This window comes from Pelobates fuscus, chromosome 4, assembly GCF_036172605.1.
Source record: "Pelobates fuscus isolate aPelFus1 chromosome 4, aPelFus1.pri, whole genome shotgun sequence".
NCBI classification, from domain to species: Eukaryota; Metazoa; Chordata; class Amphibia; order Anura; family Pelobatidae; genus Pelobates; species Pelobates fuscus.
In genome coordinates, this window is record NC_086320.1 from 372,696,850 (window position 1) to 372,723,708 (window position 26,859).

At 42.7% G+C, this 26,859-nt stretch overlaps 1 protein-coding gene across 2 annotated transcripts in view; it reads right to left on the reverse strand.

Annotated features, from left to right (window-relative positions):
* Positions 1–5,329: 5,329 nt before the first annotated feature.
* The window catches only part of CRHR2 (corticotropin releasing hormone receptor 2), a 303,929-nt gene continuing 282,399 nt past the window's right edge, over positions 5,330–26,859 (reverse strand). For both annotated transcript variants that reach the window (XM_063452732.1, XM_063452733.1), the window contains 2 exons: positions 25,972–26,013; positions 5,330–5,810 (listed from right to left, as the gene is read on the reverse strand). In XM_063452732.1, coding sequence (XP_063308802.1) covers positions 5,670–5,810; positions 25,972–26,013 — 183 coding nt within the window. In that variant the 3' untranslated portion in view covers positions 5,330–5,669. The remainder of the gene's footprint in view (positions 5,811–25,971; positions 26,014–26,859) is intronic.

A 26,859-nucleotide genomic window follows, 5' to 3' on the forward strand; every position in this document is an offset into this window, starting at 1 on the left:
TGTCATGTGTTATCTGCCATCAAGACATTAGCAGCAGATCCTTTAAGTCCTACAAGTTGCAAAGGCAGGACCCTCCATGGATCAGATTGTTGTTCTAGCATATCCCACAGATCCTCAATCAGATTGAGTTCTAGGAAATTTGGAGGGTCAAGGAAACACTTTAAACTTTTTGTCATTTTCCTCAAACCTTTACTGAACATTTTTTGCATTGCATTATCCTGCTGAATGAGGTGACTGCCATCAGGGAACACCATTGCCATGGAGGGGTTATGTGGTCTGCAACCATCTCTAAGTAGGTGGTATGTGTCAAAGTAACATCCACGTAATGTCAGGACCCAAGTTTTTCCAGCAGAAAATTGCCCAGAGCATAAAACTGCTTTTTCCATAGTGCATCCTGTTGCCATCTGTTACCCAGGTAAATAACACACACACACACACGTGCCCCCTCCCGTCCCCCTGTCCCCCCGTCCATCCACCTGATCTAAAAGAAAACATCAGATACATCAGACCAGGCAACCTTCTTTCATTGCTCCATGGTCCAGTTCCGACGCTCATATCCCCAGTGAAGGCATTTTGGGCGGTGGACCGGGGTCATCTTGAGCTCTCTAACAGGTCAGTGGATTGTCTGTGTGTTCTGACGCCTTTCTATTATAGCCAGCATTACAATGTTCAACTATTTTGAGCTACAGTTCACTGCTTGTCCTTCCTTAGTACCTACTTTTGGTAGGTACTAACCACTGCATACCAGGAACACCCCACAAGACTTGCTGTATTGGAGATGCTCTGACACAGTCGTCTAGCCATCACTATTTGGCCCTTGTCAAAGTCACTCTGACCTTTTTCACTTGCCTATTTTTTCTGCTTCTAACATATGCAATTCAAGAGCTGACTGTTCACTTGCTGCGTAATGTATCCCAGCCCTTGACAGGTGCCATTGTAACAATATAATCAATGTTATTCACATCACCTGTCAGTGGTTTTAATGTTGTGACTGATCAGTGTGTACACACAATACATTAGCACTCTGATTATGTTACTATGATCAACAGATCTCATTATTCTCATTAACATTAAATGCAGGGAAAAATTTCAGTAATTTCTGCCCTAGAGACATTAGGGTTTTATTCACTCGACCGAGAACTGTAAAGCATTTACAAGAGAATTTCACATCATAACCAGACCTTCAAACTGGAACAAAATAGCGAAGGCTGGACACATTTTCCAGCTGAACTATTTTGGATTAAAATGTGTTAATCCCATTCAGTTTTAGTTCTTCCCTGTGTCATGAGTGATTAATATTTGCATTTATATAGAGCCAACGCATTCCGCACTTCTTTACAATTACTGAAAGGGAATATTTAGAGGTGAAGAAAGTACTGCTCTAACAAGATTACAATCTCTGAGGATTTGAGGTAGGTGGATGCATATCATTAGGTATTTTGCCCAGGGACACTTACTGGTTAGGTGACCTAACTGAGATTTCGAACCTGGCTTTGCTGGTTCTGAATACACAGTGGTTGTCTTTGCATTGCAATTGTCCAACAAAATATCCAGTTATAGTTCTGTCCAAAACTGATATATTACTTTGCATATTGTCTACTCTAAGCAGCTCTAACATGGCTTCCAGCAAAATACTTTACATTTTATATCATTTCTATTTATATGCTAACATTCTTCTGGCAGGATTCCATGCAGGCCATGAAATTGCAGTAGTCTGCTTCAGGAGTTATTAATTATACTTCTACAATGACGTTATATTTGTTATTTTAATGCACATTGTTCTGTGTATATGGTGGATAAGGATCATTTTCTCTACATGCCGACAGTCAGAATAAATGCAATATTAAATAAACCTTATCGTCTTATAACAAACTTCATCGTCTTACAAAGTTCCTGATAATCATATTTAGAAAGTACAATTAGGAGACAAAGTTCTAAAATCAAAGCAATCACCATTGAAACCGACGGAATGTTCCATCTGTGTAACATACTTTTAGAATGTTAGCCTCAAATTGCCCTTCTTGAGAACCTCTACTGAAGTTTCAGACTGCGAGTTTGCCCTTCTACGACCTATAACATGACTTTTTTCCATTAACATTTGAAATTCATATTGAATTCACAACAATTCAGACATCATCGTTAGACTTATTTAAAAAAAAAAAAAAAAAAATCCTTGGAAACCACCAGCCAACGTATCAAGGCAAATGCAAAACTTTTAGGGCAAAGTGCTATGTATTTGTCCCCCTAAGTGGATCATTCTAAAGGTTTCTATGGCAAAAGCTTCAAAAGTATTACTTTGTTCCATGAATGCTCTTGGATTCTCCATGCAATAATCAATTACTTTAGCACATGGTTTAAATGGGAGTAGACTTTATTACCCAATAAATCCAATTAATGTTCCTGACTGTTAGAAGTCCACCTTTTTTTCTTGATTGGCACCTTTGTAGTTTCCTTCAAAGTACAGGTTTTTCAGACCTTAGAAAATAGTCACCTTTTTAACTTTATTTGAATTCTTCTTTGATGCATCACGTAAAGGTTCGCTAAACTCTTTTAGATTTCTGATTGTCCTAATAATGAATGTTTTACCTTATTTTACTTATTATTACATTCATTGGGAAAAAGTTAAATTGTAAATGTAATACCACAAAAAAGAGAGAATGAAAAGGCTTTCAGAAATGACCACTAACACATTAAATTGCCATATCAGTTATTTAAAAGGTAACCGTGACACCCCACACGATACAATATCCCATCATTCTAAGTGGCCATAACTTGGTATTTAAATAATAAAGTATCAATGGTAACAAAGAGCACTACAAATTATAATGACCTGTTTTTTTATTACATGCTCCTCACGGAATTAAAGTCTATAACAAGTTCCACAGTTTTGGCATTTGAGCTGTTGGGCTAGTTTGCTGCAGAGTTCACTGAGTCCATCTAATAACCAGATCTGGTGGACCTTTCGACGTAACAGAGATGTGTGGTGAGTTAACCCTCAAAGATGTAAAATTAAAGCATGAATTCTCCCATTCAAACTGCAAGTTTACTTGGTCTAACTTTATTTAGACTAACAACTCAATAGTCAACTCACCAAAAGTTGAGTGATTTCTGCCTTAATTCAAACAAATTATGATTGAGCGGATTTGAGTTTTAAATCCTAATTATAAAAATGAATAGGGCACTTAATGCTGATACTGAGCCTTTCTTAGTTTTATCTACCGTATATACTCGAGTATAAGCCGACCCGAATATAAGCCGAGGCCCCTAATTTTACCCAAAAAAACTGGGAAAACTTATTGACTTGAGAATAAGACTAGGGTGGGAAATGCAGCAGCTACTGGTAAATTTCTAAATAAAATGAGATCCTAAAAAAAATATATTAATTGAATATTTATTTACAGTGTGTGTATATTATGAATGCAGTGTGTGTGTATGAATGCAGCGTGTGTGTATGAGTGCAGCGTGTGTGTATGAGTGCAGCGTGTGTGTATGAGTGCAGCGTGTGTGTATGAGTGCAGTGTGTGTGTATGAGTGCAGTGTGTGTATGAGTGCAGTGTGTGTATGAGTGCAGTGTGTGTGTGTGTGTGTGTATGAGTGCAGTGTGTGTATGAGTGCAGTGTGTGTGTATGAATGGTGTGTGTGTGTGTGTATGAATGCACTGTGTGTGTGTATGTTGCAGAGCCTTGGTGGGGGGTGGGCAATTTTATTATTATTATTTTTTAATTATTATTTTTTTATTATTTTTTATTTGATTTAATTATTTTTTATTATTAGTAATATTTTATTATTTATATTTTTTTATTATTTTATTTTCGTCCTCCCTCCCTGCTTGTTAGCTGGCCAGGGAGGGGGGCTCTCACTCCTTGGTGGTCCAGTGGTGTGCACTGTGTAGGAGGGGGCTGGCAGAGCGTTTTCTTACCTCTCCGCAAGCTCCTGTCAGCTCCCTCCTCCTCCGCGCCGGTCCGTGCAGCTCCCTCTGCCAGCTCACACTGTAAGTCTCGCGAGAGCCGCACTATGACCCCGCGGCTCTTGCGAGACTTACACTGGGAGCTGACAGAGGAGCTGAACGGACCGGCACGGAGGCGGAGGGAGCTGACAGGAGCTGCAGGAGAGGTAAGTAAACGCTCTGCAGCCCCCACAGACCCCAGTCTGTATTATGGCAATGTAAATTGCCATAATACAGACAATTGACTTGAGTATAAGCCGAGTTGGGGTTTTTCAGCACAAAAAAGGTGCTGAAAAACTTGGTTTATACGCGAGTATATACGGTATATAATAATAAGATAAAATATCAGGCATCCAAATACACCTAATTTTGGGGTCCTGTCTCGTCATCCTGATTTTGTTCCCTGGTGTCCCAGCCATTGTGAGCATTGCATGTGACACAAGTTGGTTCACAAGTGTTGCACTCTCAAGACCCACTCACATCATGTCTAGATCAGATACTTCCCAATGTACCAATGTAGGGAGCTATAAAATTTATGAAACCAACAACATAATGAATATTAAGAATAACACTAATAATACTAATTGATTGTGTTATTGGACACACCAGGTTAGGAGGGAGTGAGAGGAAGGGAGCTGTACACAGGTACATTAACCAACCTAGAGAAAGTATTTTAAAATGGAAGAGGTGGAAAAGAGGAGGCAGGGTTAACCTGCAGAAGGTTGCACAAACGTCATTAATAAAAAAAAAAATGAAAAGTAAATAAAATTAGGCAAGAAATAAAATGTGATTATTTTTGCCAAAAAACACAAAAATGCATAAAGATTGTATGGTGTCTAGAGTGTGCCTTTGAACCTGGAATTTAGAGACTCCATAAAGTATCAAAAAAATCAGACAATTAATTGACAAAACAAGGAGCAAAGTCTACACTCAGTTAGATGATTGATGTGGAAATAGAATGCTAGCTTGCCTTTGTTGGTTTCATCTTCGAAACGGATGCATTTTAACAGCTATAACATATAGGAAGTCGAACAGGATACCTATATCATGATGCTTTAAACACTCTGTTGGGAGTCTACATCAAACAATTCTATTTGGACAGCATGATAATACGATACAGCGATATTCAAAATTCCCTTTAAACCTGACTTGGAGTGGGACATAATTTAAATAATTTAATTTTAAGAATTTATAAAGCAAAAAATAAGACATATGAAACCTACTGTATACATTTTTTGCTTTGTTTTCTCTCATTTTTTTTTCTAACAATAACCAACATAGAACAACCAAATAGATTAAAACACAAAAAGAAAATATTAATATTAAAAAATTTGCAACTCTGATAATGTCCTCATATTTATACATACACATATATTAAAAAAAGACATAGATCAATAGCAAATCTGCCGTAACGTTTGCAATTTACAGCAAAAAAATCCCCCAGAGATATGGAATGAAAAGAACAATTCTGTCAAAATACTTTAGCAAATTTTAAATAAAAAGTAAAAGCTCTTAAACCGTGGGGTCTCAAAGTCTGTGCTTACAATACTGAAAAAGTATCCGCAATTTCATACGCTCGGTTTCACAATGTTTTGTTCTCGATGTTACTTGTTGGATTGGTTGTCTCTTTCCTGCTGCACAAAGCTGAATTGTGCCAATGTGAAATGCGTCCGCCACCACACAAGGTCACTGCACACATCCAAATTGGAAAAGAAACCAAAACTCAGACAGCCGCTGTCTGCTTTATACTGTGAAAGCTGATTCTAGTTGGCGATGTTGGTATAGACATTGCTCTGGCTACCCGCACACGCAAAGAATGATGATCTTGCCAACGGTGCCACCTTTTTCTTGCAGCGGAGCGAACCTAAATGGAGAAAAGAAAGAGGCTAACTTGAGATGCTTGTCACAGCAGTGATTGTAGACACTTTACTCTGTTTCCTCTTGTTTTAGATCAGAATGTTAAACTGCTCCAATTAAAAATTGTATATATTTAATATCAAGCAGTCTACAATATCCTACATATGCCATTTTCTACAGAATTAAGTGTTACTTATATATATATTAAGTATATAGGGACTAACTTCACTATACACTATACATCTCAATGTTCGGCATAGACGTTATAGCTATGCCGACGTCCTATCAAGGGTGCCATGTAGGTAAGGTATTTTTTAATTTACAAATTTGTTGGACATTTCACATGCTCGAGGTGCAGATATGAGATATTCATGCTGACTGCAATGGGATTTCATTGAAATACCAACACAATCCAAAGATACAATAAGACAAAGTAGGGACCAGCCATAAGTTATCAAAAGTTGAAAAATGGTGAAGCTCCACCATCAACTTTTGTCCAATCCCAAAAGATGTCGCAAGTGACGGCTGTGGGACTCAGGCACCATTCTAGCAACTTTCTTTTACAGTACATGAAACACATCCTACCTTTACCTATCGTGTCACTTTACCCCACGGGGGGGCTTTTATTTGATTTTTTCCCCCTCTTCTCACTTATTCTGATATTTTCATTTTTCTGGTATGTTGGTTTTTTTGTTGGGCACTATTATACAGGTATCTATTTAAGCCTGTATCAGGATTAATACTATTGATTCCTAGTATTGAGTATGCTTATTTTTTGATTAGGTCATACTATTTGCATTTATTGTATATGTATAGTTTTATCTATGCTGTGACATATTGATACATATTTTGGGATACCCGTGATAATGGCAACTGATAATGTAGATTTAGTCGCTGTTACTGAGACATGGTATAATGAGAAAAATGACTGGGACATAGCAATACCAGGGTACTCTTTATATAGAAAAGACAGGGAAGGCAAGAAAGGGGGAGGGGTGGCCCTGTATGTGAAGGATAGCATAAAATCTAGCCTAATAAAGGTTAGTGAGGCGAACATAGTGTCCGTTTGGGTTACGTTAGAATTTGGTAATCACACAGTAACTCGTGTAGGTGTGATTTATAGGCCCCCAGGACAAATTGAAGAGTTAGATAATCTACTAGTTGAGGAAATAGCTAAAATGACAATGAAGGGGGATGTTATCATCATGGGTGACTTTAATCTTCCTGATGTGAATTGGAAAACAAAAATAGCTGCTTGTGCCAGGAGCACACATATTCTAAACTCCCTACTGGGATTGTCTCTAAAACAAGTCATTGAGGAGCCAACTCGTAAAGAGGCAATACTAGATTTAGTGTTAACAAATGGAGATTTGGTATCCAATATTACTGTAGGTAAAAGTTTAGGATCCAGTGATCATCAGTCAGTGTGGTTTAATATAAGAACAGTGACTGAGTCACACCACACAAAAACAAAAGTTTTAGACTTTTCTAAAATTAGAATATGTGTAAAGGAGTCATTATCAGACTGGAGCAATTTAAATGGAGTCCAAGAGAAATGGGATTATTTCAAAGTTGCACTACGGAAGGCAACAGAAAATTGCATTAGGCTTGTCAGTAAAAGCAAAAAATTCAAGAAACCACTGTGGTACTCCGCAGATGTGGGCAAAATAGTAAAAAACAAAAAGTTAGCATTTAGTTATTATAAGAAAACCCAGAGTGAGGAAGACAGAATGACCTATAAGATAAGGCAGAAAGAGGCTAAGCAAGTTATAAGAGCTTCCAAATCACACACAGAAGAGAAAATAGCACAGTCAGTAAAAAAGGGGGACAAAACTTTTTTTAGATACATAAATGAGAAAAGAAAAGTAAAACAAGGATTAGTTAGATTAAAAACAAAAGAAGGAAGGTATGTAGATGAGGATAAAGGTCTAGCTGACTGCCTCAATGAATATTTTTGTTCGGTATTTACAGATGAAAATGAAGGAGAGGGACCTCAGTTAAGAAAAAGGATAAATGAGTCATTTATTACACGTGAGTTTACAGAGGAAGAGGTTCTATTTCAACTGTCAAAAGTAAAGACAAATAAGTCAATGGGACCTGATGGAATACACCCAAAGCTATTAAAAGAGCTTAGTGGTGTACTAGCAAAACCATTAACATATTTATTTAACCAATCATTGTTAACAGGAGCAGTCCCAGAAGATTGGAAGTTAGCGGATGTTGTGCCCATTCACAAGAAAGGTAATAGGGAGGAGTTGGGCAACTATAGGCCAGTAAGCCTTACTTCAGTAGTGGGGAAAGTGATGGAAACCATGTTAAAGGATAGGATTGTTGAACATCTAAAAACACATGGATTTCAAGATCAGAGTTTACTTCAGGGAGATCATGCCAAACTAATCTGATTGATTTTTTTGATTGGGTAACTAAAATTATAGATCAGGGTGGTGCATTAGACATTGCTTACCTAGATTTCAGTAAGGCTTTTGACACTGTTGCACATAGAAAGCTTATCAATAAACTGCAATCTTTGAGTTTGGATTCCAATATTGTTGAATGGGTAAGGCAGTGGCTGAGTGACAGGCAACAGAGGGTTGCAGTCAATGGAGTATATTCGAAGCTTGGGCTTGTCACCAGTGGGGTATCTCAGGGATCTGTACTTGGACCCATTCTCTTTAATATTTTTATTAGTGATATTGCAGAAGGTCTTGATGGTAAGGTGTGTCTTTTTGCGGATGATACTAAGATATGTAACAGGGTTGATGTTCCAGGAGGGATAAGCCAAATGGCAAATGATTTAGGTAAACTAGAAAAATGGTCAGAGTTGTGGCAACTGACATTTAATGTGGATAAGTGCAAGATAATGCATCTTGGACGTAAAAACCCAAGGGCAGAGTACAGAATATTTGATAGAGTCCTAACCTCAACATCTGAGGAAAGGGATTTAGGGGTGATTATTTCTGATGACTTAAAGGTAGGCAGACAATGTAATAGAGCAGCAGGAAATGCTAGCAGAATGCTTGGTTGTATAGGGAGAGGTATTAGCAGTAGAAAGAGGGAAGTGCTCATGCCATTGTACAGAACACTGGTGAGACCTCACTTGGAGTACTGTACACAGTACTGGAGACCATATCTTCTGAAGGGTATTGATACCTTAGAGAGAGTCAGAGAAGGGCTACGAAACTGGTTCATGGATTGCAGGATAAAACTTACCAGGGAAGGTTAAAGGATCTTAACATGTATAGCTTGGAGGAAAGACGAGACAGGGGGGATATGATAGAAACATTTAAATACATAAAGGGAATCAACACAGTAAAGGAGGAGACTATATTTAAAAGAAAAAAAAAACTACCACAACAAGAGGACATAGTCTTAAATTAGAGGGACAAAGGTTTAAAAATAATATCAGGAAGTATTACTTTACTGAGAGGGTAGTGGATGCATGGAATAGCCTTCCAGCTGAAGTGGTAGAGGTTAACACAGTAAAGGAGTTTAAGCATGCGTGGGATAGGCATAAGGCTATCCTAACTATAAGATAAGGCCAGGGACTAATGAAAGTATTTAGAAAACTGGGCAGACTAGATGGGCCAAATGGTTCTTATCTGCCGTCACATTCTATGTTTCTATGTTTCTATTTTGTACCCGTATAATAAAGTACATTTTATATTTAGTTGGTTGTGCGCTCATTCACTATTATTGTCATGAAATACATCCTACCTTTACCTATTGTGTGACTCTACCCCACTCCCTCTAGAATGTAAGCTCATTGAGCAGGAGCCTCTGAAGTGAAAGGAGCTCATCATCAGGAAGATGATGGTGGTGGCTACAAGGAACATCATGTAGTATGCATGCACTTCACTAGGTGGCCACCGGACACTTAGCAAAATATGCTTTAATACTATTGTTTAACATTCTCTATATTTCAAGAATGTTGACATGCTAGATCAGGGGTAGGCAACCTTCGGCACTCCAGATGTTGTGGACGACATGCCCCATAATGCTCTTACACCCATAATGCTAGCAAAGCATCATGGGAGGTGTAGTCATTAATATCTGGAGTGTCAAAGGTTGCCTATGTATGTGCTAGATTAAAAGATAACACTCAGTATTACTCAATAATACACAATGTTAAACATGTTTGACATCAGAGCTCATTGCTTTGCAGGCCCATAACATGGAGCATGACTGTAGGTAATTGCTTTACAATAAGTTAAGGTAAAGAACTGCAGTTTCACTAGATTATGAAACCAACATCTCTTTCACAAGTAACAGTCCAACTGAATTAACACCTTGAACCAGGAAACACTTATTGCATGTCTAGGGCATATCACTAATTGACATGAATTACAATTTTCGAGATTGATAGGGCCGAGGTTTTGTCACTGCAATCAGAGTGAGGGCATTAATATAGGACACTAAATATAACTTTCCCTTAAGCAAATGAGTGTGACTGCTCCTTTAAATGAAGGGTAAAATGAACAAACAAAGGTTTTTAAATCCTTGCAATCATTACTCCAGTCTGATTGCCAGCAGGCTTTGAACATCTCTCTAATCAGCGGTTTCCTGGTGATAAATGTGCTGGCAAAGACAGTTATATTAATTTCATCTAATAAATGTGAGCCTCTAATAAATTAGAAATACTGTGATTAAAACGGAATATTGTCTTTGATCTCACAAGAAATCTAAGTGCCGGAATGAATCCAGATTTTAAATAGTTAATGCCCTTAACCAATTTTAAATCTTAAATACACACACTGGCAATTCTTAAGATGTTTGTCAATATTTCCCGTGATGGTCAACTGATAGAATTATTTGTAATTTCCCAATAAAAATAAATAAAAAAAAAAAAAATTATGTCATTCTGGGTTATTAAGTAAATTGTGAATTGTCTGGGAAGTCTGTGATTGGACAGCCACAGAAAGTATAGGCTGGGGAAGAAGGGGATGGGTTGTAATGACTGCTGTCAAGAGATTTGCAGCTTTGGCAAGCAGTTTTAGATATACTTTTAGAAAGAATGCATAATTAAACGCATACATGTTTCCTTTGGGGGTATTTTTTGCATATTTGCAAAAGTAGTGACCTGTTTTTTGTGTTTGGGCAGTAGAGTGTCACTTTAAGAAGAGGTATTTGTCTATAGTACGATAAGAAGCCAGCATGAGTAGAGAACATTGTGGAAAAAGAACAAATAGATCCAGCCTGCTAACGATCAGGAGAAAATTTTGTAAAATATCTCAAATTCACTATTTTGTGTTTCTAGTTTCCCTTTTAAATCTATATTTTCTCAATTTTGATATTATTATTATTATTATTATTGGTATTTAATCCCAGCGCTTTACAATATTATGAAAGGGGGGGAAATTTACAATAAATGAGACAATTACACAGTGACACAGGAACAATAGGTAGATGGGGACCCTGCTCAAACGAGCTTACAGTCTAGAGGAGGTGGGGTATAAATACACAACAGGGCAGCAAGTGGTACAGCCACCAAATAAGTAGTATAGCTGGAGGAGAGAGTGGAGTATGGCTCGTTATGGGGAGCAAGAGACAGACTTGGGGAAGTATAGATAAGTTACTCTGGGAGTCCATAAGAATTTCTGAACAGATGTGTTTTGAGGGACTTCTTAAACAATTGAAGAATATGGGAGAGTCTGACAGGGATAGGCAGGCTGTTCTAAAAGAAAGGAGCAGCCTGTGAGAAGTCTTGCAGGTGTGAATTTGCAGTAAGGGTGCGAGCAGCAGACTGGAGAAGGTCGCCAGCAGAGCGGAGAGACCGAGAGGGGGCATACCTATGAGTCAGTGAAGAAATGTAAGAAGGGCTAGAGTTAGAAAGAACTTTATAGGTAAGGGTTAGTATGTTGAATTGACACCTATAGGATACAGGAAGCCAGTGTAAGGATCGACAGAGGGACGAGGTATGGGAGGAGCGACGGGTGAGTAAGATCAGCCTGGCAGCAGCATTCATTACTGATTGTAGCAAGTCAGTTTGGCTTTTGGGGCCAACCTGGTTGAGAATTACAGTAGTCCATGCAAGAGATTACCAGAGCATGATCCAGCTCCTTGGCAGCATCTGGTGTGCGAAAGGGGCGGATGCAGGTGATGTTTTTAAGGTGGAATCGACAGGTTTTATCAACATACTGGATATGTGGGGCAAAGGTGAGGCCAGGATCAAAGATAACACCAAGACAATGAGCTTGAAAGGATGGACTAATGCAAGTACCATCAACTTGTAGAGAAAGCGAAGGAGGAGGATCAGAATTATGAGGGGGAAAGATAAGAAGCTCAGTTTTAGAGAGATTGAGTTTCAGAAAGCGGGAGGACATCCAGTCATCCCTACAATCCAGTGACACGTTGCAGGACCGCGGGGGAGAGCTCAGGAGAGAAGAGATACATTCTTCATAACTACAACATCAAATTGGAGTCAATATACTCATTCTACTGCAATCCCGTTTAGATTAATACGTCCCCTACACTTTGAATCTTCCATTTGATTGGTTAGTAAATAGATATCTTGTGCTGTGATATTCAAGTCATTAATTAGTAAATGTCTGGCAGCAAAATATTATAATAAGAATGTAGCCTCATTGGAATTTCAATAGATAACAGCTGGATGTCTAGAATTTAAATACCCCTCCACTTTCACTAATACTATCTATCAGAATATTAAGTCAGAAAAAATGTGACACATACCCTCCATGTTTTTATTATATCAGGTTTTGGTAGCTCTGTTCAAGTTTAATAAATGTTTGAGGCATATTTCACTAGAGAAAGACTCAGGAAAAAAGCTGTTTACTTGGCTAAAATTGCTTATTCAGCCTTTCTCTTTTTCCTAAATCAAATAGAAATATATATTCATATTTCAAAAACCGTGTGACATGCATGACGCACAGTGTGTAATAGAACATAAAGTGAATGATTCATCCTTAAATTAAATTTCTAAAAGCACATGAATTACACATGGACCTTCCATATAGGCGAGAAAGTATATCTGCTGAGCACAGCACATGTAAATACATTTATTTTGCTTTAATTTGCACAAAATCATTTTATGAGTCCAAACAGATGCATGGATGACATTTAGGGATTATTTGCTAAACAATACATTTTGTGAAACAAATTGCAATTTTAAGAAAATATAGCTTGTTTTGTCAAAGCTATTTTGGTCTAATATTTGTAATGGAGTTTTGTTGATTCATCCATAATTCACTGCTTAGCAAATAATCATCAAAATAATGTTAACATGGACAGAGTAACTGACCAGACGTCTATCTGTTGGGCTCCTTAAAGGCCTAACACAAAATCGACCTGAGATGCAATTCTTGGAACCAGAAAACTTACCCCCTCCACATCCAGAAGTTATGGGGCAAAAAAACAAAAAATAATTATTGCCCAGAAGCTCCACGTCTGCCGGACATACAGGTTTCTTTTGAGAGGCCAACACCGAAGCAGTGACCAAAGATGGTGCCTAAGACCCGGTGCGAGTCTGAGGCATCGAGGATGAGGAACCTCTTACATCCCCATGATCTAGAGACACATATCCGACATCAGAGTCGGAGGAAGACTTGTCCCCATCGACGAAAGGGGATATCAAGAAACTCCTCATGTGCCTACGGCAGGTCTCGAAAGAGGACCTCCAGGTGGTCCAGACTGAAATAGAGGTGGTTCACCAGAAAGTGCAAGAGATAGAGGCGAGGGAAACCTCCACAGACAAAAAACTCAAAGAAACCTACAGCCAGATTACATCTCAGATGCAAAGGCTGGACCGCACTGTCACCACATTGGAGATGCACCATGGGCGCTGGAATCCTGGCCTCAGAGGAATCCTTGAGATGGTCGGATGTGAGGTACTCCTGCAATATGTCCACAACCTCCTATCCTCTGTAGGCATCAAGGGAGGCCTTGACCCTCCCCAGATCACCTCAGCGTTTCGAGTATGCAAGTCAGCTGCCAGGAGGGAGCACCCAGAGTCACTATTGCCATAACCCGAGACGTAGGAGTGAGGTCTGCGATCATGACATGCTCGTGGGCGCTGGGGTCGATATGCCACGAGGGCCACACAGTGGCACTATATGCTGATATCCTATTCGCAGTCCTCACAGAAAAACAGAAGCTGGCGCCAGTAGCCAGAAGGTTAAGAGATAGCTCTATCAAATACTGCTGGTGAATGGAGGGCATACGTCTGGTTGACAGGGGGAGAGCCTCATGCTGACCTCGTCGGACGACTCAGAAGACTTTCTAAACACCTTGGGACTGTCAACCCCGATGCAGATGGAGGCCTCCACGTCGTCCGAAACAAAAAAAAATGAAGACCACGGCAAACATAGACCCAATAAAATGCTGAAGAGTGTTGCCAAGTAGCAGGACCTTCGTTCAGAGTCACTGTCTTTACACATGCCAGGCTGTTCACACAGCCCAATGCTACCAGCAATATTGTTTTATAAGTTGTTTTTTTTTTTTTTTCAAATTTGACCATTTTTATTTTGTCGTAAGTCTTAACAAGGGATACAGAAGAGAAAAAGGGGGGAAGGGATTCACAATTATCTCATTGCTAGCATTTGTTAGTAATCGACTTGGTTCAATTGGTACAGTATTACAATATGTACAGTATGGTTGGTGCTATTTACAGTGCTGTATTCGCCAATGAGAATCATCACAGCTCTACATGCAGTTTGGAGTATTTCCTAGGGTATCATACATGTTGCATCGGATATATACATGCAAAGGTTACATTACACATTTTAAGATTTGTCAGTTGATTTGCATTGGAACATCTGCTGAGTGTTGAGTCTACCTGATATCCATCACAAATATGGTACGCTTTTGCATTGTTCTCACTGAGGTTTGGCAGCTACTTGTTAGTACTGATGTCGATTACGCCAATTGCGATGTCTAATCTCGTTTGTTGGTTATCGTGTCTGTTTACTTGTAGTTCTGGGAGGGGGGGTATGGGGTTTTCTGACATGGAGGTGTGGGAGGGGTAGAAGTAAGAAGGGTAGGGGGGGGAGGGGTTCTATGGGCCCTTCTTCAAGTTTGCGAAAGCTTCCGGCTACCTTGCCGTATTTGTTGTTTCTTCGTGGTATTTAGGCCTGACTCCCCTCAACTATGTACAATGTGGGTTCAAGTTCTCCATTGCCCTGGATCAGGTGTAGTGGTGGGGGTGTTCCATAAACCTCTATCCTGCCTCTCTGGTAGCGTCGCTCCTCTTGTCCCTCCTGTCACAACGATTACCCCTCACTATTGATTTTTTTTTTTTTTTAAATTATCTATTATTTATGACTCTAACTCATCCACTATTCCTAGCTTCTCCACAAAGACCTCCCATTCATGTCTAGCTTGTATGATGTGTTTTGCTATGTGGGACTACTGGTTAGTCCCTATTTCATAAGTCAAGTTAAGTGATATTTGTTGTATCAGGTCATTCCGTTTGGGTGTTCATGTTTGTTTCCATCTCCTTGCTATCAGGAGGGTGGCCGCTATCAATATGTGGAACATTAGGCTGGCCTGTGTTTTTGTGTAGGTTTCAAGTGACATGAATAGTAAGGAGCATTCCGGTCTTAGCTCAAATTCGATTTGCAGTGCACCCTGTATCGTCTCCTCTACTCTCCTCCAGTATTCCCTAAGGGCCGGGCAAGTCCACCAAGTGTGGAGCATTGTGCCCTCCCCTGTTAAGCATCTCCAGCATGTTTTGGGGGAGTTGGGATAGATGCGCGCCAATCTGATTGGCACTAGATACCATCTGTATTGTAATTTGCGCATGAGTTCTAGATGGGATAAGCAGCGAGACCTGCCTTTATGAGCCGTGAAGGCTCGGGACCATTGGTCGTCTGAGAATTCCATACCCATGTCTTTGTGCCATGCTGCCCTAAAGTTGTCCCCCTGTTTTTGTTGGCTCGGATCATTAAGTATTGCATAGATGAGTGAGAGTGTTTTTTTGGGCATGGTCATGGACAGACAAGCGTGTTCTACTCTTTTTGCATATGACGGGGTGTTCGGGGTGGTGTTGTGTGCCAGTATTCCTTTTAGTTGTATGTAAGAGAATATCATATTTTGCGGTAAGTTATATTCTAATTGTAGTTCTGGGAATTGTTTCATGTGTCCCCGACTATACAGGTGCTTAACTAGTGTACATCCCCTGTCTATCCATTTGCGGTGGTCGAAGGTGGGGTGCGCTATATGGATGCTGAATATGGGGGTGGCTAGTGACCAGGCATTTGTGTACCCAAATTGTGATTTAGCCTTGTCCCAGACTTTGAGCAGGGTGTCTGTGGTGGAGGGCATGTTTGGGAGCGGTGGTCGCCGTCCGTGCGGCACCCACAAGAGGTATTTAAGGCCTTTGGGATTTGTCCAGGTCGATTCCATCTCTATCCACTGTGGTGGATTTTCGGCTGCGTGGGCCTGTAGGGCCGTGGATAATATTGCTGCTCTATAGTACGTCTGCATGTCTGGCAGTCCCAGCCATCCCTGGTCCACAGTCTTAGTTAGAATCGTCGTGGCTACTCTTATTTTTTTGTGTGCCCATACAAAACTTGTGATAACATTTTGCATCCGTTTTAGGTACGTATTAGGCAGGGGGATCTGCAGTGTCCTAAGTAAGTATTGGTATTTAGGCAGTAACATCATTTTAACTGCTGCCAATCTCCCCACCCATGACATGTAGGTGTTTTCCCATTTTTTCAGCGTGTCGCTGTATTCTCTGTGTAATCTTCCGTAGTAGAATGTGAGGTGGTCATCTCTCCAGTCCAGTGGGAATGAGAGTTTGAGTTGTTCTATAGAGCTGTGTGGCAATCCTATCCCCATCGCTTGGGTTTTTGTGACATTTAGTTTATAGTACGATTGTTCCCCGTAATTCTTTATTTCCTGCAGTAGGTTTGGTAGTGATATGTGCGGCTGTGTAAGTGTACGTAGTATGTCATCTGCGAACAGGTTAGTTTTGTACTCCCTCCCCCCTATTTCTATACCGTGTATCGCAGGATTTTCACGTATCCTCACCGCCAGCGTCTCCAGCGCCAAGACATATAGCAGGGGGGACAAGGGGCATCCCTGTCTCGTACCATTCGTGAGCCTGAACGGCTCGGACAGAAACCCTGCATTGAGTACCCTTGCTGAGGGCTCACTATATAGGGCCCTCACGACTGACACAAAGCCAGGGGGGATATCGAACTTGCTTAGAACTGCTCGTAAGAACCCCCAATGCAGGCGGTCAAACGCTTTTTCTGCGTCGAGGGAGACCATCAGTCCCCCTCTCTGCTGAGTTTTCAGATGGTAAAGGATGTTTATGACCTTCCTGGTGTTTTCTGCTCCCTGTCTCCCTTTGATGAATCCCACCTGGTCATTGTGTATGATGTGTGGTAAAATGTTTCCCAACCTATTTGCGAATAATTTAGCGAAGAGCTTCGCGTCAGTGTTGAGGATGGAGATGGGACAGAAATTTTGCGGTGTTGTGGGAGACTTGTTGGGTTTAGGGAGCGTGACAATATGGGCAGACAGTGTGTCTCTGGGGAGTTCGCCCTTTTGGGCTGCTTCTGTGAACATTCTGGCTAGGTAGGGTGCTAGAATTGTGGTGAACTGTTTATAATATTGGTTGTCAAACCCGTCTGGTCCCGGGGATTTCCCCAGCGGAAGGGTCTTGATTATGTCCATTATCTCTTGGGCCTCTATCGGTCCCGTCAGGGTTGCCTGTTGTTGTGGTGTAAGCTTGGGTAGCTGCACCCCTTCTAGGTAGTTTCCTATGCTTACATTAGTTGGGTGTGTTATTTTGGTATCGTTCTGGATGTTATATAGTGAGGAATAATATGTTGCAAACACCTCGCTTATTCCCTTGGGCGTGGAGATTTTTGTTCCTGATAGGTCTGTGAGATAAGATATTTTCTGAGATGCCTGTCTCGTTTTCAGTCGTTGAGCCAATAATTTGCTTGCCTTGTTGCCTTGTGTGTAATGTGATATCTTGAGCTTCTGCATGTGGTAATTCAGTGTGTCTATTGCTTTTTTGTGCATGAGCTGTGTGATTTGTTGTATTTTAGCTTTCGTTACAGCAGTTGGGGTCTGTTGGTTTAGGCTATTCAACTCATACAGTTCCCTCTGCCATGCCCGTAACTGAGTTTGGCGTGATCTTTTTATGTAGGTTGCCCTGCGAATTAGCAGGCCTCGCGCTACAGCTTTGTGTGCTAGCCATAGTGTTGCGTCTGTGGTGTCTTTTGTGTCGTTTTGGTGAAAGTATGTTTTTAGGTCCCCTTCTAGGGATTTGGCAAATTCTCTATCCCTCAACAAAGAGTTGTTAATTTTCCATGGGCTGCGATGCTTAAAGTCATAGATATTTTTCAGTTCTATAGTCACTGGTGCGTGGTCGGACCACGTGATCTGCTGTATGTCACTGTGTAGGAGTTGGTCTAGCGCTGCTCCTGAGAGCAGGAATCCGTCTATTTTGGAGTAGGAGTTATGCACTGCCGAGAAGTGGGTGTATGCTCTTTCTGTCGGGTGCATTACTCTCCAAGCATCATAAAAATGATGGCTGTGCAAGAGTTTCGCAATAGCCCTGCATTGTCTCTTTAATGGGCGGTGGTGTTTCCGGTGAGGTGATAGAGTGGTGTCAAGTTGTGGGTCAAATATGTGGTTAAAATCTCCCCCTAGCACTGTGATACCCGCCTGGGTTTGCTTTATTTTGGTTAGGATCTTGTGCAAGAAATTCCTCTGGTTTGTATTTGGGGAATAAATATTTACAATGGTGTATAGTATGTCATTAACCAGCCCCTGGACTATGACATATCTACCGTTCGGGTCAACGACTGCTGTGTGTAGCGTGAATGAGACTGCTTTGTGTATTAGGATGGAAGCTCCTCTAGACTTCGTGGGAGACGTGGCATGGTATTGGTGTGGGTAGTCTATGGATAATATTTTTGGGTGGTCGTTGTGCCTGAAGTGCGTTTCTTGGAGGCATATTATGTCTGCTCCTAGGGCGCTAACTTCCCTGTTTAGTAAATGGTGCATTGAGGCCTCGGACGTTAAATGTACATAGCTTCACGGTGGTTTATGAGTGTAGTGTGCTTTATATCTCACGTGTTGGTCTACGGTTAGAAGGGTACCTGCTCTTCCCAGCTTGATCAAGCCTAGCAGTGTGGCCCTGTGTGTGTACGGTATTTGTCCTTATGAGGTTACGGAGCATTGAGTGACAGTGGTCTGGCAGTTTCCAGGTCCCGTCAGTACCCCTGTGAGTGTTGGAGTCGGGTTACCCACTAACCCTGATGTCAATTTAGTAATACTTGCTGTAACGGATCACCTGGCACCCCGACTGAGTACCTCCGTTAATGGATGCTCCTAGTGCTTCCTGAGGGCTCCAAGCACTCTGGCAGACACCATAATCACCGAATCCAAGAAAACTTTAAATTCTCCCAAGCGTATGAATGCTGTAGACCATTGAATAGGAACCATACGAATAGGCTTGTACCCCTAGCAGTCAACTGGAACAGCATACAATAAATCCTTCCCCCAATAATGAGACGACACATCACTTTGAGGGTTAAACAGGAACTCTGGACTGGCTCATCCAGCCTGGCTTTTATTACACTAATCCACATACAGGCCACACCCAGGGGGAGGCATAAAATAACCAATCACATACATGGTTCAGCCCACACATCCCCTCCCCTCAGATAACATTAAACCCAATTATCCGGTACACTTTTTCAGCCAAGTTCTGGATGTACCCCAAAACCCGGGGGTACACCTTTAAATCCAGCATCGCTGGATAGCCCTTATTCAGGGGGACAACATATCCAAAATTCAAGTAATTCGGATGAATGGTTCGTGAGATATGGGGTTCCAAAGATTTGACCGACCGCATGGGTAAAGTATCCGAAAACAGTTCCATGCATTTTGGCCCTGCGGTCGGTCACAAACAAGGGAATGAAAACAGGCGAATTGCCTGTGTTATAGAGCCTGGAGAGGGTTTGAATGAATTCCCTTGTTTATGGGGTTCTTTCTACCGAACGGCGGGTCATTCGGTAGTTTTCATACGAATTTCTGGAAGTATGGAGGTCTCAGCGGTGTTTGCCTAGTCAAGTGTCCGATTTTAGTTCCAGACACTCGACGACAAAACACCGCTGTTCGGTAGTTTAAGATGGCCGCCGCCACGTGTTTGTTTCCCGAATGGCGGCCACCCAGAGGACAAAGAATACATTACACTGATTGCCAATTACCCGTTTGCAACATTGTTGCAAACTGTAATTGGAGGCACACTTATTCCTGGGTGGTCTGGTTGTTCGGTAGTTTCACTCAATATAATAAATGGAGTGATTCTACCGAACAATCAGGTGAATGCTGCATACATATCCCAGGTTAAACTTAATACACATATAATATTACAGGCAGTACACTAGAATATGTATCACAGTCTTAAAGGGACAGTAGTCCCAAAAGTCCCAATATGTCCATAGATGCTGTTAAAAGGGCCAGTAGCAGCAATATACAGTACAATATGCCCCAAATAACCCAGGGGCCATAGTCAGCAGGTAGGAGGCTAGCAAACAGGCTTCTCCAGGGCCCAGTGGCGAGGTTGGTTTCGCCACATTTCTCCCCTTTTCCAAACAGACTAACAGGGTACCTGACCTCTTGCCGGTCAGTGCCCTTGTTAGTCCAGCAGCCCACCCACAAAACAGAAACAGCAGTACAGCCCACCCACAATAAATGGTTACTACACCTGAGTAAGAGAAAAACTTGTCCAGGTCCAGGTGCCTCACCATGGCTGTGTGGGGGACTGGTAGGCTGTTTTGGTGGGTTGCTGAGTGGGCAGAGCCCAGCGGTACTCTGCCCTGGTGCCAGCACTACCCCGGGATTAGTCTGGTTGGAGCCTTGCTGGAGACCGACTGCCTCCCCTTTAGCTGCGCAGCTCTGCTGCTGGAGACCGACTGTCTCCCCTTGAGTTACACAGCTCTGCTGCTGGAGACCGACTGTCTCCTCTTTAGTTACACAGCTCTGCTGCTGGAGACAGACTGTCTCCCCTTTGGCTAAACAGCCCTGTTGTGGGGGGGCAGGACCGACCGTCCCTACCCCCTGTGCTGGAAGTGCAGAGACCACGGTCCCATCTGCACAGGTGTGGGGCTTACAGTCTCCCCCTGGTACATTAAGCTGTCGCTGGGGAGAGGTGGTAACCAGCTCCTCTCCCATTAGAACACTCTGCCCATCGATGATCCATCGCTGGGGAGAGGTGGTAACAATCTCCTCTCCCATGCCTACTTTCAGTCTTTGTGGAGGGAGACCGACTGTCTCTCCTCCCAATTCAGTGTCCTGCTGCTGGGGAATAGAGACTGGGCTCTCTATTCCCAAACAATCATGCTGCTGCTGGGGGGTAGGACCAACTACCTCTGCCCCCTGTAACTCAGCCTGCCGCTGGGGAATGGAGACTGGGCTCCCAATTCCCAACAAATCACACTGCCGCTGGGGAGGGAGGACGGCCCCTTCAGCTCCCTGTAACTTGGGCGCAGAGACCACGGTCCCATCTGCGCTGGTGTGGGGCTTACTGTCTCCCCTTGGTGTGCTAAGCTGCCGCTGGGGAGAGGGGGTAACAAACTCCTCTCCCTTACACACTTTCAGCCGCTGGGGAGCAGGGCTGACCCTCTGTACTCCCTGTAGGCAGGGCGCAGAGACCACGGTCCCATCTGCGCTGGTGAGGGGCTTACTGTCTCCCCTTGGTGAGCTGTGCTGCCGCTGGGGAGAGGGGATAACAGGCTCCTCTCCCTGCACCGTAGACTGCCGCTGGGGAGCAAGAACGGCACCTTCAGCTCCCTGTAACGCACACTGGCGCTGGGGATCTGGGCCGACTGCCCAGCATCCCTGTAGGGCCGGTAGAGAGACCGCAGTCCCATCTCCACCTGCCATCGGTGGGTCTTCCCAGGACCAATCCGTGAGGCCCCTCAACATTTGTGAGTAAGGGCCACCTGCTTCCCCACCTGGCAACTCTGGCTGCTGCTGGGGATCTGGGCCGGCTGCCCAGCATCCCGGTGGAGTGACCTTGGTCCCATCTCTACCTGCCTGTTGTGGTTCCTCACAGGACCAGTCTATGAGGACCCCCACTTCGGGTTCCTCCCGCCGCCTCAGGGAAAGACAGCTAACCTCCTCGGATGCAGCCTCTACCCGGCTGCTGTAACGCTCCTGCTGCTGAGCATACTTCCTCTCTTTTGCCAACCGGAATTCTCGGTCCAGCCTTGTGTTTCGCTCGGCCATGACCTGGTTCCAGATCACCCGGCGTGTCTCCATGGGTATATCATCCCCATACTCAGCCACTCGCTGCCTCACCTCGGCCAGCCAATCATCTCCAGAGCCAGAACCTTCCATACTTGTCTGCTCCCAGGGGCGCTGCACGACTGCTAGCGTTGCCCTCAATTTGTAAATCCAAACGAACTGTGTCTCCGAGCTGCTTTACCTCACACTAGGACGCCATCCCACCGCTGCCACCAATGTAACGGATCACCTGGCACCCCGACTGAGTACCTCCGTTAATGGATGCTCCTAGTGCTTCCTGAGGGCTCCAAGCACTCTGGCAGACACCATAATCACCGAATCCAAGAAAACTTTAAATTCTCCCAAGCGTATGAATGCTGTAGACCATTGAATAGGAACCATACGAATAGGCTTGTACCCCTAGCAGTCAACTGGAACAGCATACAATAAATCCTTCCCCCAATAATGAGACGACACATCACTTTGAGGGTTAAACAGGAACTCTGGACTGGCTCATCCAGCCTGGCTTTTATTACACTAATCCACATACAGGCCACACCCAGGGGGAGGCATAAAATAACCAATCACATACATGGTTCAGCCCACACATCCCCTCCCCTCAGATAACATTAAACCCAATTATCCGGTACACTTTTTCAGCCAAGTTCTGGATGTACCCCAAAACCCGGGGGTACACCTTTAAATCCAGCATCGCTGGATAGCCCTTATTCAGGGGGACAACATATCCAAAATTCAAGTAATTCGGATGAATGGTTCGTGAGATATGGGGTTCCAAAGATTTGACCGACCGCATGGGTAAAGTATCCGAAAACAGTTCCATGCATTTTGGCCCTGCGGTCGGTCACAAACAAGGGAATGAAAACAGGCGAATTGCCTGTGTTATAGAGCCTGGAGAGGGTTTGAATGAATTCCCTTGTTTATGGGGTTCTTTCTACCGAACGGCGGGTCATTCGGTAGTTTTCATACGAATTTCTGGAAGTATGGAGGTCTCAGCGGTGTTTGCCTAGTCAAGTGTCCGATTTTAGTTCCAGACACTCGACGGCAAAACACCGCTGTTCGGTAGTTTAAGATGGCCGCCGCCACGTGTTTGTTTCCCGAATGGCGGCCACCCAGAGGACAAAGAATACATTACACTGATTGCCAATTACCCGTTTGCAACATTGTTGCAAACTGTAATTGGAGGCACACTTATTCCTGGGTGGTCTGGTTGTTCGGTAGTTTCACTCAATATAATAAATGGAGTGATTCTACCGAACAATCAGATGAATGCTGCATACATATCCCAGGTTAAACTTAATACACATATAATATTACAGGCAGTACACTAGAATATGTATCACAGTCTTAAAGGGACAGTAGTCCCAAAAGTCCCAATATGTCCATAGATGCTGTTAAAAGGGCCAGTAGCAGCAATATACAGTACAATATGCCCCAAATAACCCAGGGGCCATAGTCAGCAGGTAGGAGGCTAGCAAACAGGCTTCTCCAGGGCCCAGTGGCGAGGTTGGTTTCGCCACACTTGCATATAGAAAGAATCCCAGGCACTCACTGTGATTGTTCTTCAAGCAGGTTTATTGCAACGTTTCGACCTCAATGAGGTCTTTTTCAAGCTTGAAAAAGACCTCATTGAGGTCGAAACGTTGCAATAAACCTGCTTGAAGAACAATCACAGTGAGTGCCTGGGATTCTTTCTATATGCATACATTTCTTGGGGTTTTTTTGCTGACCCTTGCCCAGTAGCACCCTGTGTTTAAATTGATGTGATTGAGTGCGACCCTATCTCCTTTTTTTTAGTAATACTTAGCCCATCATGTGGGGTGAAAACATGGTATATAACAACATACATCAATACAGTAACATAAACAACAATATATACATAAACATTCCTAGCAATTGGTGTTGCCTTTGAATCGGCGTGGCACTGCATGTTCGTGCCTTGGGGGTAGAGGCTTATGGCCTCACGTCCTTAGGGAGCTGTCTCCCTCTACGGCTATATTTTGTTTTATACATTGGAGAAATCCAACGTGTGTCTAAAGCCTTAGACATTAAACTGATAGTAAGCATTCCTCTTTTTTTTTTTTTTTTTTATTGTTTTTTTTTTTTTTTTTCTTCTATTGTTTCAATTTAGCTTTATCTACCGCTATAGTAAATCCCTGTCTGGGATGGGGCGCATGTGGATGCGTCTCTAACTGTGCATCTCGGTCATGTGGATGAGTTGTGTTGGCACGCTACGACCGGCTGGCCAGGGTGGGAGATAGAAGCCTAAACTCTATGGGCCCCTGGACTCTCTGAGAACTTTTTAATGTACACGTTTGTAAATTAGAGGCCCTTATCAATCTCCTCACTCACTCAAGAGCCTATGAGTTATACCATGTGTGGGTTATAATACAGTACTTTACCCTGCCCCTTAGTTGGCCATCCCGTGCGTTAATGCGCCAGACCTCCTCCACAAGCAAAGTCTCTGTCTCTTATTTATTTTTCGCCCTCTTCCATTCCTGCGGGGCCTTGGTCTTATTCCTCTCTTGTTCCTCCGATGACATGGCAGCTATGTTCCATTCCCGCAAAATTCTTAGGCCGTCCTCCGGGGAGCCCATGACGGTGGTTTTCCCTTCTCTCATCACCAGAAGTTTGGTGGGGTAGCCCCATCTATATGGGAGAGGATTGTCCCTGAGCAGCGTGGTTATGTCTCGGAAATCGCGTCTTCTCTTTAAGGTATATGAAGATATGTCCGCATAGATGGTGGTCCCTTTATACGCCGTTGGTAATTCATTCCGTTTTCTGCTGGCAGTGAGTATCGCCTCCTTGGCGTGGTAATAGTGCATGCGTAGTAGGATGTCTCTTGGTGTGTCAGCCGGTAGGAATTTTGGCTTGGCGGTTCTGTGGATCCTATCCAGCAGAAGCAGGTCTTGTGGTAGGTCTGGTGCTAATTCTCTTAGCAAGCCCATGATGTGGGCGGTGAGGTCTTCCGTTTTAACCGCTTCCGTCACTCCTCTTATTTTCAGATTATTGCGGCGTGCCCTATCTTCAATATCCGCAATTTTGAGGTCCTGGTTGTCCAATCTTGTGACCAGGCCCTCTACAGTGTCAGCCAGGGAATTGTGAGCCTCCGCCATTTCTGAGAGCTGATCCTCTGCGCGCGAAGTGCGCTGGCCTATCTCCTGTATCTCCTTACTTAAATCTTTGATGGCTCTGTCCATCTTCCCCACTATTTTGTCAGACATCTCTTCCAGAAGTCTTTTCAGGGTATTGTGGGTTAGTGGGCTGTCTTGTTCGTTCCCGCCATGCAGGGGCTCTGCTTCGAGTTCCCCGCCGGCGCCATCTTGGACATGCTCTGCCTGGTTTGAGGCCTTACCCTGTCCTGTCCTCGAGGCAAATAAATTGCTCTTCTCTCCCCTCTCTCCGGTCCTCTTACTCTTTGTTTGGGACATCCTGGCGGCTTACAGCGGTTTTCGGTTTCGTTAGTCGGCTTTATTCTGTGGTAATGTCTCCTATTTAGCCGTCGCGGCATGGAGCTCCAGCTACATGCGACTGCTCCGGTCCGCGTCCAGGACACGCCCCCCATTTTATAAGTTGTTTTAATATAGTTTATTTTACTTTACTTCATTCTCTTCTTTATTTACAATGGGCCACATATAATACCCAGGGACACGACAAAAGCAGCTTTATATGTTCTAATGCTAGAGTCTGATGTTCTACAACCTGGTTTCACATCTCCCACCCTTGAATATTGTCAATGTTCCTATGCTCAGGTATATTTACTTTTCTGTATAATCTAAAAATTGCGTGCTGCACATACAAACCCAATAAAACACAAACTGAAATTTAAAAAAAAAAAAATAATGGTGACATGATCGTGACTATTTAATTTTCTTCTTGTTCTTCGCCTGCTCTCTCTCATATGCAAAATAGCACAAATGCATGTGTGTGTCGGTACTCACCTCCCCATTCAAAAAGCAATAAAATACCGACACAAAGAATCCCTGCAAACAAGGAGATATGGTTAGTTATCATGAGACGCAAAGAAGTATCGTAATAAAAACAACAACATAAAAGTTAGTTATACAATACACATTGCTATGAGGATCACACTGCTACTATTTGTTTTAGGTGAAAGTATTACGAAGATGTTGGTGCTCATTAGTAATCCATAACTGCAAAAAACAATGTTTTTTCTAGGAGATCTGTAGATGTGAAACATTCGATCAGATGATGTTTGTATCTTCTGTAGCACAAACATAAAATAAACTTGCAAACTTCCTTGAATTGGGGAAAAAAAAAGGGTTTGAAAACGACATCAGAGCTCTTTGATCATATTAAAATTGCCTGTTGTACTGGGAAGTCATAAATGTAGTCAATTTGTCAATATTCAAATATATATCTCTACTGAACCCAAAGTGGCAGAAAAAAAATGAACTGGAATTTTTAGATGGCATAACTCTGTAATTCCTTGGTGAAGCTGTATACCGGGGAATATTTTGATCCTCAATTCTGTATCTCCCCCCGCGAACCCTGCCCCCGTACCCACTCAGGGAATTTAGTAAAAGGAGTGCAAAATACTGAACTTTATTTCTTGATAGCTTTCCTCCACCTGAAGCAATCTGTAGATATTTCAGGATTTAATCCATAATGATTTAATTTGCTGATGGAATTTGACCCGATTCCAGTTTAATGAGAACATTTAAAGTCCTGGCTGTTCTAAATATTATGTCATTTCTAAATTCGGCCTACTATCTATACCGTCCATTAATTATTTTGGGATAACACAGGCATTAATATACTATGGAGATTTTGCGCACACTACATGGATAAAACCCATCGATTTCGGA